The following is a 10,157-nucleotide window of genomic DNA, read 5'->3' as shown; positions in this document are numbered from 1 at the left end:
GAAGAAGAGGGCTGTTTAGCTAGCAAGTAGCTAGTCTAGCTCAGTGGTTACTCAACTGCTCCTGGTAGAGCATCACAGTGCACTTGTCCCCCATCTGAGAGGGGTATTGTCTATCTCACACAAAGTCACAGAGCCCTTATTAAGCCAGAAGCATGGGAAGAGGGGTTCTGTGAATTTGGCATGGAAGGTGTGTATTAGCCTTAGCTCTTCTTTTTCAACATTGTAATAGGTCAGCGTACCACCTTCCCAATCCAGAAAGACTGCTATTTTTGGGCAAACGGGCACTTGAATAGTTGTGGATGTCTTGCCATGCATGGCAGTGTATCCCTTCCTCGAGCAGCGCAGGCTCCAGGACATCTCGTTGCATCCTAGGCCACCACTGCTATCCCAGCCTCTCCCCACTGCTTCATATGCCACTGCGATGCCAACATCCACTTTCCACTCTACCTCCCAGTAGCCCAGGCCTTTCAGGCCCTCCACACAAAACACCTGGGTCCTTTTAAACCTGTCTTGGTGTTCAGGAGGTGTTACCTTCTTCTCTCCTTTCTTTACAGTTTTTACTTTCCTGTTGCCTTCTGACAGAACAAGCCTTCTGCCTGCTGTGTTTTCATTAAGCTTCAGATCTGCATCATCTGAAAGAGAAACAAGAACACATGATTTTGTGTTTTGTTGTGCAGTTAAACGACTATCCACTATAGATTACAACATAAATGCAAAATGAAAATCTAAAGCAAAGAAAATTAATTTGTGATTTTGATTCGAAAGTTACACCTAATTTTTATTTATCATGCATTAGATTGGAGTCAAAGGCTCTACTGAAATGATGACATTAAAAATGAAATAAAAAATAATATAGACTTACACTTCTTCAGCCCTGGCTTTAACCGATGCTCCCCACCATAGTCCAGACTGTACAAAATGAAAATAGTGTTGTCACAAAGAGATTCCAAATCTCAATAAGTCTTCTAGTGAGTTTTACATTTCATATCCCCTAAAAATAAAAATACATAAAAACTGCAATATTGGTGGAACAGGCCACCTCCAAGCAATTTGTGCTGTGAAGAGAGCTCACAAGAATATGCAGTTTTACTTTGTAGTGCTGCTGGGTGTTAAGTGGTAAAGTGCATTTGATATGGACATAATTAATACAGCAGAAAAGAAAGACCGTCTGCTCAGCCCCATAAACACCTCATTAATTATTAACACATGATCCGAATCGGAATGCACTACCTTTGTTTATTTTTTTCCTTTAAAACAGTTGTATAACTGCTATAAATCTTATGATGTGGGGTGTGGGCATAACCAAATCATGAGATGCTAAGCGTTCATTCGTTGTGCTGCATGAGCATATATTTTGAAGATTTAATGCTTTAAAGTTATAAAAACGATTATGAGTGGAGTAAACAGCAACTCCACAGTAACAGAAGTGTGCCGTCCATGGCACGGTGCACGTGAGGAATTAAAAAGTGATTATCTTAATTCTGTCCGCATTATGAGTTAGGTGGGGCTAGCGTACATGACAACAAACATGGCATATCCCAGGTGAAGAAAACGTATGCCATGGATGGACATCATTCATTTTTGAATAGGTTTTTGTGAGGGACTTTAGCAATTTGTAGGTTTTGTTTGTATAAGTTTACAGTAGATTGTCACAATGTGTTCTGCATGCATTTACACCTTGTGATGTGTTTTTCTTCATCCACATAGTATATCCAGATAAAGATTACATGCAAATGCCTAATGTAAATGACGACATTCTTGAGTGTATTGGTGACTAGCCTGCTAGCTAATAAGGTAAATAATCAGTTTCGATTTTGTCTTAGTGCTGATGTTGCCTCATTATAACTAGGAGAGCCAGCTATTTCACTACAAATGTACAAATGTAAACATGCAGACATCCTAACTTACCAGAGTTTCTTCAGGCTCATATTTGGATCAGCAGCTATATCAGAGAGCATTAATGCCCCCTCTGGTCCTGGGTGGTTGTAACTCAGATCCAGCTGTTTCAGGGAGGAGGTCGGTTTGGACTTGAGAGCGGAGGCCAGAAATGAGCAGCCTTTCTCCGTCACCTGACAACCTGAAAGACTGCAGACCACCCATAGTGATGTTATTGTTCCTTGCAGTATACTATACCTGATTTATTGATTTAGAAAGATCATTTTAATGATCAATTTTGAAAAATGGGCATATTTGGAAACATAAATATTGTTGGTATCAGCCTTACCTTGGCTATGGTTTTGGGCGGGATATATGATTTCATTAATGACATTATTGTTGGCCATTTATTTTTTGTTTTCAGTGGTCTTCAACAAACAGCAGGATACATAATCCATTTAGATATATTGTACACTCACTTGAGATTCTCCAGTTTACAGTGTATATTCTTTAGGCCATCAGCAAGCGCCTGCACACCTGAATCCAGCAGGTCGTTGTGACTCAGGTCCAGCTCTGTGAGATTACAGGATGCGAAGCTGAGGACTTTGGAAGACAGGCCACTGCAGGATTTCTCAGAGAGCTCACACCAACTCAGTCTGTGAAAATATTTGTAAGCATATACTGTATAGGCATGCTAAATTGAAGACTCACAGACAAAAACAAGGTCAATTAAAAAATATTTAGACATTTTAGGCCTTGTTTAGACGGCCAGACCAAATCCATTTTTTTTGCATATCAAGATTGTTTCTCAATCTGGGCGCTTTGACTGCTCAAATCAGATTTTAAAGTGTCTTTTGCATCACTTTCAACTCAACACATGCTGATGTCAAATCCAGAGTGCTGTAAATGCTGAGCAGAATCCATGCTGCTACTTAGCTGAGGGCTGTGAAGGAGAACAGCAGTCTGACGGAAGAGTTCTGCACCGTGACTTGACAGTGCAATTGTTTGGAGGGCAAAATGTACCTCCATTTCTGATGCTTTTACATTAGAAAGCTGCATCCAGAGTAGCTACATAGTTACAGACACCTTCATCTTTACAACAGCCTCATTGGAGCGTCCCGCCTCCTGTACGCCATGGATGTCTGAGCCTCCACAACTACAGACACTATTGCATTTTTCTGGGCCAATCTTTTTGTTGCACAGTGAGTAGATATTTCATCTATGGGAAATACAGAGGATGATTGAAAGTATTTTCTAAGTGGGTTTTTAATTCATTTCCCATCCTCATGTTTATTAATGGTTGAGTAGCCTGCAAATTAAACAGTTAGTTTGAAAGACGTGAAATATTGTCCACTTAAATTATCAAACTTTATGGAATATCAGTTGATGTAATCATGTTTTATCATAGACATCACAGATGTACGCCAATAAGTGAAGTGACATTATTTTGTCATGTTTGGTGATGTTCACCCCTTTCAGGTAGCATTCGCCACATTACAGAGCCAGAAAAGACTCTGCGGACATCACAAAGTGTCTGTAAAAACCATGGTACGCAAGCTTTTTGTGCGTACGCAACTTTATTACATGAGGTCCCTGGAGAGTTCAGTGCTTTTGTTTTGTGTTTTAAAACTTTCTTGTGGCAGTGATAGAGGCAGTGATGTTTCCCGTTTACTTTGCGGGACTCTCACACTGCCTTAAAACTGACTGACAAGTCTAATCACCGGCTACATGACTGCCCACTGCAATGTGACATGGGGTTGTGTTTCTCCAAAAGTTGATTTGCTCTCAATCTTTTTGCCAGGCCTGCTGCATTTTCTTGTGTTTGTGCCTGCGGCAAACACCGCCACCCCCTGCTGCCACCTAAATGTATTATTCTTACTCGTTTTTGCCACACCTGACAGCCGATGCTAACTGTGTGAATGCCCACTAAGGGATAAATAAAGGGGTACCACAAGGATATGTGTTGGGCTATTAATAGCGAACATAAACTATATTATAGTTACATTAGTTAAAGTACTTACAAAGCAGTTTTGGAGACTTTGACCACCGGCAACATTCCAAGAAGAACTTTCTCTGATTTCAGGTACTTTTTCAGATCAAACACGTCGAGCTTCTCATCTGATGTCAGCAGCACAAAAGTCAGAGCGGACCACTGGGAGGCGGAGAAGTTTTCAAAGGTGTGCGTTTCTGATCGCAGGTACTTTTTCACTTCTTCTACAAGAGAGTGGTCGTTCAGCTCATTCAGACAGTAGAAAAGATTGCAATTTTTATCAGCATCACTGTTCTCTTCCCTAATCTTTTCTTTTATATACTCAATGGTTTCCTTGTTGGTCTCCTTGTTGTTTTCGGTTTTCCTCAGCAGCTCTTTCAGTAGATTCTGATTAGTCTCCAGAGAGAGGCCGAGCAGGAAGCGGAGAAACAGATCCCATTTTCCATTCTTGCAATCTAAAGCCTTGTCCACTGCTGTCTTGTAGAAGTCAAATGCACGCAAGTCCCCAACTGCTGAAGAGGGCTTGCTAAACCGATTTTCACTTGTGTTATTGAATGTGTGAAAGACATAAAAGGCTGCCAGGAACTCTTGAATGCTCAGGTGGACAAAGCAGAACAATTTCTGTGGGTATAGCCCACATCCTTCTCGTTTGATTTGAGTGAATAATCCAGAAAAGACGGCAGTGTCTGTGAGGTCAAGACCACTGTCTTTCAAGTTGTCTTCAGTGAAGAGAAGTTGTCCTTCCTCTAGCCCCTCAAAAGCCAGTTTCCCCAGAGACACGATAGTTTTCTTGTTCCCTGTATTCCAACATGAATTTGTCTCAGAACTGTCACCCATCTCATCTGCACCATACTTTACAATAGCCTGTCTGCATTGTAACTCAAGGAAGCATATGTACATGTCAGTCAGGGTCTTGGGCATCCTTCCTTCTTCTTTTGTGTCCATGAAGCCTTCCAGAACCTTTGCAGTGATCCAACAGAAAACAGGGATGTGGCACATGATGTAAAGACTTCTTGATTTCTTGACATGTGAAATGATTTTCTCAGCCAAATCCTTGTCACTAAATCTCTTCCTGAAGTACTCCTCCTTCTGCTCATCATTGAATCCTCGCACCTCTGTAACCCGGTCAACTTTATTGGCAGGGATCGTGTTGGAGGCTGCAGGTCGGGAGGTGATCCAGATTTGAGCTTTAGGAAGTAGTTTTCCTTGGATGAGATTTGTCAGCAAAACATTCACTGAGGTCGGCTTTCTCACATCTGTCCAATTATCAACTTTACTGAAGTCAAGATTGAGGCGACATTCATCAAGACCATCCAGAATAATCAGAATTCTGTACTTGTCATAGTCGTCTATTTCTGATGTCTTCATACCCGGAAAAAACTGATGAATGAGTTCCTCCATACTGGGGGTTTCATCTTTTCTCAAATTCAGTTCCCGGAAAGAAAGTGGAAACATATAAAATATGTCCCCATTTGCCGTACCCTCAGCCCAGTCCAGCATGTACTTCTTGGTAGCAAACGACTTTCCAATGCCTGCCAATCCAATCGTCAGCACTGTTCGAATGGGTATACTTTTTTCAGATGCAGGTTTGAAGATGTTATGATATTTAATCGATGTTTCTTGTTCCGCTGGTTTGAATTTTGCGTCTTGAACTTGTCTGATCTCATTTTGAACATTGACCTCTCCCCTCTCTCCCTCTATGATGTAGACATCTGTGTAGATCTCTTTCAGAGCAGCAAAACTTTTCTGCATATCAATCCCCTCAGTCACAAGGGTAAATTCCTCTGTCAGCTGAGATTTGAGTATCCCTTGACTTGCAACATCAGGCTTACCTGTAGGAAAATATTTTGCAGGTTATTGTGGACAGAAATTAGAATACTTGCGATGAAATGCTTAGGGTCCAGTTATATTTGTTTATCAAATCTAAACCACAGAATCAAAACTTAAATTATTTGGATTATGGTTTGTTTAGGTACAGAAGGGCTTAACCTTCATGTTGTCCTTGGGTCAAACTGACCCATTTTCCTTTTTCAATGTTCTTTTTAACTACCCAAAATAACATGATTGATTCCACACAATGCTCTTTGGCAAGTACAAATCTCTACTTTCATTAATTTTGGGGTGTCTTATCTCAATTATGTTGTTGTTATTGAATTAGTATTGAGCAAAAGTTGACATATTCCAGTCTGTGATTGCCCATCAACATACATTCCTCTAATTTTAGTCTAAATAATTCCTAATTTCTGCTTTTCTGACTCAAACATAAATATAATTTCCTAAAAATTAGTTTTTTTACCATTAATGCCAAAAATAACTGTAAATCGAAAGTTAATAAGTTAGTGTTAGGTAGTGTTAAAAACGTCAAAAAAGGTGTCAAACATTGAAAAAAGTGTTGAAAAAAGGGACAAAAACGTAAGAAAAAGTAAATTAAATATATTGATTAAAAAAGCATTAACAAAAGTGTTGATTTTTAATTTTGACGGGAAGAGAACACAAGGGTTAAAACATTTAACAATATGCCTAATAAAAGGCTGAATATGAGCATCATGACACTGATTTGTTGGTTTAATTCAGAACTAGAGTTAGATTTTTGCTCCTCTTTGTGCTTGTCTGTTTTTAAGGTTATTTATTTTGGACAGATAAAAGGTAAATTTTGTTTCTCTCTGTTGACTGGCGGCAACTGCATGAATATTTAATTACAAGACATTGTGCTATCAATATGTCCCAAACTGATCCTAAGGAATCAATTATTATATGGGCTGATCCAATCATATATATTTTTTATTGTTATAGGCTAAAATAGAGTCCAATCCTTTCTTTACAGTACTCTACTATTGCATATAGCATTCTGGTAGCAGGGTTTCATTTAAAGGTAGCACAGGTTGTGGCTTTTATCGATAAAAAACAAGAAAACGGCATTAATTAAAATTAATTTTGATAAAACAGTCCCAACATTAAATGTCTTGGTTGTCTAGTTAAGTGCTCTCTGCCCGTCAGTGTCTGTACTTGTCAAAGGTTTCTTGTGAGGTAGAAGGCTCCATTCCATAACACAGCAGTACAATCGTTAAGGTTTCGTCTTCAGGTCATTTGTTTTCTCTCTAGCCGGTCAGGTCACATCCATTTCAGGAGTTGCATTCTCCCAGTTAGATAGCAGATCAGAGACACTTTATAGCTTTGAACGAGGACCTCCAATAGTGTCCTAATGTGTCTTGCATTGAGCCGGATACATTTCAATCAACAGTAAGATAAATAAATATCAGGCTCTGTATTGGCAGATACTCAATACTAAAATTACTTATTTTTGCAACCTTGTGGCCACTGTTTCAGTTTGATTTAGACACTTTAGACAGGCATGGGTTTTATTGCACCCTTTGCAGTGTACCTGGCTGCCATCACCCCCACCCATAAGCTTACATCTTATTTCTGTCATCCTGTCGACACACGTTTGAGGCAGCTTCCGTCGGGAGGTTATCCAGAGCCGGGCAGAGGGAAGCAGGGTTCCTCTGATGAGGCTAGTCAGCAGCACATCCACTGAAGCTGGCTCCCTGACATCAGTCAACGTGTTGTTGTTGTCAAAGTCGAGAGGAGGTTGATACGCATCCAGTCCATCAAAGACAAACAAAATTTTGGTCTGTTCAAAGTTAGAGATTACAAAATCCTCAGTTTCTATAAAGAAATGATTAAGCAGTCCCACCAAACTGACTTTTTTCTCTTTTATCAAATTAAGCTTGGAGAAGTTAAGTGGAAATAAAACAACTTCTTCTTTGCCCCATAGCTTTTCCATTGTTGCATCTATGAACCAAGTTAAAAATGACTTCTCGTCCTTTTTAGCCCACTCCTTTATAAATTTCTGCATAAGGAAGGATTTTCCAATTCCAGCTTCTCCGGTAGTCAGCACAGTTCTGATTTTTTGTTCTTTTGTACCTTTGAAGATCTCAGATACTGCATTCACTCGTATTACTGATTTTGCCGCAGTGCATCCATTTTTCTCTTCATCATTGACCTCCCCACTTTTTTTTTTTCGCATGATGTGTTCTGTGTTTTTCTGGTTAGGATGGTTTAAATCTTCATCTTGAGTGGTTTCTTTAAGAAATCTTTTTCTTAAGGCTGACACCAGTTTCTTCCGTCTATTCAAGGTCTCTGAATAAACAAAATAAAGTTATAGATGGTGAAAGATAGAAAAGTCAAATTTTCCATAAAATTGTCATTGGTCATGGATGCATTTTTTGTAGTATTTCCATATTAAAATCAAATTCTCCAATCTAAAATTGCAAGAAACATGATGCAGATTACACAATACATGAGATATGAATGAGCTATGAATATATGTTACTGTTATTGTTTCATACCTCGACATTCTGTCAATTTATGAATGTACTCAGGAGGAATCTTATCAACTCCTGAAGGTCGAGAGATGATCCAGAGACAAGCAGAGGGAAGCAAATTCCCCTTGATGAGGTTTGTCAGCAGCACGTCCATCGAGGCTGGCTTTTCTATATCAGTCAGCTCCTCGTTCTTTGCAAAATCCAGAGAAAGGGCACATTCTTCCAAGCCATCAAGAACAAAAGCTACTTTAGACTCTTCATACTTGTAACCCTTGTGTTTATCGTTATTAAGGGAACGATGAAGCAGATCTGTCATGCTTTCAACTTTGTCCCTTCTTGAATTCAGCTCGCTAAACTTAAGTGACACTATAAAGTCTATTTCTCTGTTGGATTTTTCTTTTGCCCAGTCTACCATGAACAACCTTGTTTGAACGGTTTTACCAACTCCAGCCACTCCCTTTGTTAGCACTGTTCGCACTTGTTTCTCAAAAAATAATTCATTAAAGGTTTGTAGTTTAGCATTCTTGCTTTCACCAGCTGATACATCGTATATTTCTGTGTCAGGTTCTTTCAGGTGAACGGTTCTCAGTTTCTCTTCATGCTGATGGAGTACTCTTTTCTTCAGGTCTAAAGAAATAATAAAGACGTACAGAGAAAGCCAAATGCAGTAATGCAATTAGTTTTACACAATATAATGACAGCCATAAAACAAGTGCAACATGATGTGTTGTTATATACCTGCAGGTAAAGCCAACATGCATGTCAAATAGTAAGAAATGTAAGTATAAATTGAAGTGTTTTGAATTGTAATTACTTTCTTTTGTTTAAATGCATTGTGAAGCTAGCCAAGTTTCTTGATTTCTTAATTTACCTTTGATGTGGCTACGCCTATCCTGGCCCTTCTTCATGGAAGCTCTGCTGGACACAGTCAAGACATGGTCGTGTCAATCCAGAAAGATACATTTACCGTGACAAAGATGAATATACTTATCAGTGCGGTCAGTTAAATGCATTATTAAGGGCGTCCATTTTTTTTAATCGTGAGATTAACGTTCTTTTTGGCCTAGCAAACATTGTAGTTTTTTTAAATTTATTTTTACAAATGCTATTGCAACTAGTAACGTTAGAAAAATTACAACACCACACCGGATCTAGCTAGACTGGAAACAAAAAAACAGGGATGCAGCACACACAGGTTTGGGCTTTATTAAAATGCTGCTGACAGCTACACGGTGTAAAGTGAGACTGTATTTCACTGGAGAGGATTCCAACAACAGTCTGTTGCTGCCGTTGCCTGAGAAACAATGACTCAGCCTCGCCAGCCTCATGGTGCATTCAAAGTTATTGTAAAACCCCCTTTTCCCATCCGGTGTTTGTTTCTGCTGTTTTGTGCTCCTTTTTATTGTTTTATATTTTTGAACATACAGAACAGACAAATACAATTGAACAAGTCTCTCTCTCTCATTATAAAAGGTATCACGTTGATAGGATTAAAATAAGAAAAAAGACAAAAAGAGATCAAGGCACATTTAGAATAGATAAAAATGTGTGAATAGTTGCAATAAATTGCAAATTGACAATAATGCGATTAATCACAATTAAATATTGTAATTGCTTGACAGCACTACTTGATGCTACAATGTTTTAGGTCAAATGGATCTCTCAGGCTTCACTGCACTACTCCGTCATTTTCTCATATTGTTACTTTGTCTTTTTCTCTGTTATAGCTGTAAGTATATATATATACACACATGTTCTTTATCCTGCCTTTGCTCAGACGAGAAGTTGAGAGTAACATCCTGGGGAATGTTGTTGGGTACAGGAGAGACTCATCTTTGTGGCTCAAATGGGCTTTAACATTGATTACAAATAAAAAAGGTAACCTTTTATGTCAGTTATTCACTTCAATTTAATTGTTATCTGTATCAAAAATGCAACATAATTAAAATTTCTTACCCCAAATCTTC

At 38.9% G+C, this 10,157-nt stretch overlaps 1 protein-coding gene across 1 annotated transcript; it reads right to left on the bottom strand.

Annotated features, from left to right (window-relative positions):
- Positions 1-6: 6 nt before the first annotated feature.
- On the bottom strand, positions 7-9,171 carry LOC117948045 (protein NLRC3-like). The gene is made up of 8 exons (XM_034877482.1): positions 9,062-9,171; positions 8,215-8,817; positions 7,280-8,005; positions 3,897-5,697; positions 2,355-2,531; positions 1,909-2,085; positions 863-909; positions 7-632 (listed from the first exon to the last, which is right to left on the bottom strand). Exons 1-8 carry the CDS (start codon positions 9,096-9,098, stop codon positions 73-75), a joined length of 4,128 nt encoding a protein of 1,375 aa, XP_034733373.1. The 5' UTR covers positions 9,099-9,171; the 3' UTR covers positions 7-72.
- Between the last annotated feature and the right edge of the window lie 986 nt (positions 9,172-10,157).

The sequence above is a fragment of the Etheostoma cragini genome, chromosome 7 (assembly GCF_013103735.1).
Source record: "Etheostoma cragini isolate CJK2018 chromosome 7, CSU_Ecrag_1.0, whole genome shotgun sequence".
NCBI lineage: Eukaryota > Metazoa > Chordata > Actinopteri > Perciformes > Percidae > Etheostoma > Etheostoma cragini.
This window is presented reverse-complemented; position numbering and strand designations above follow the sequence as displayed.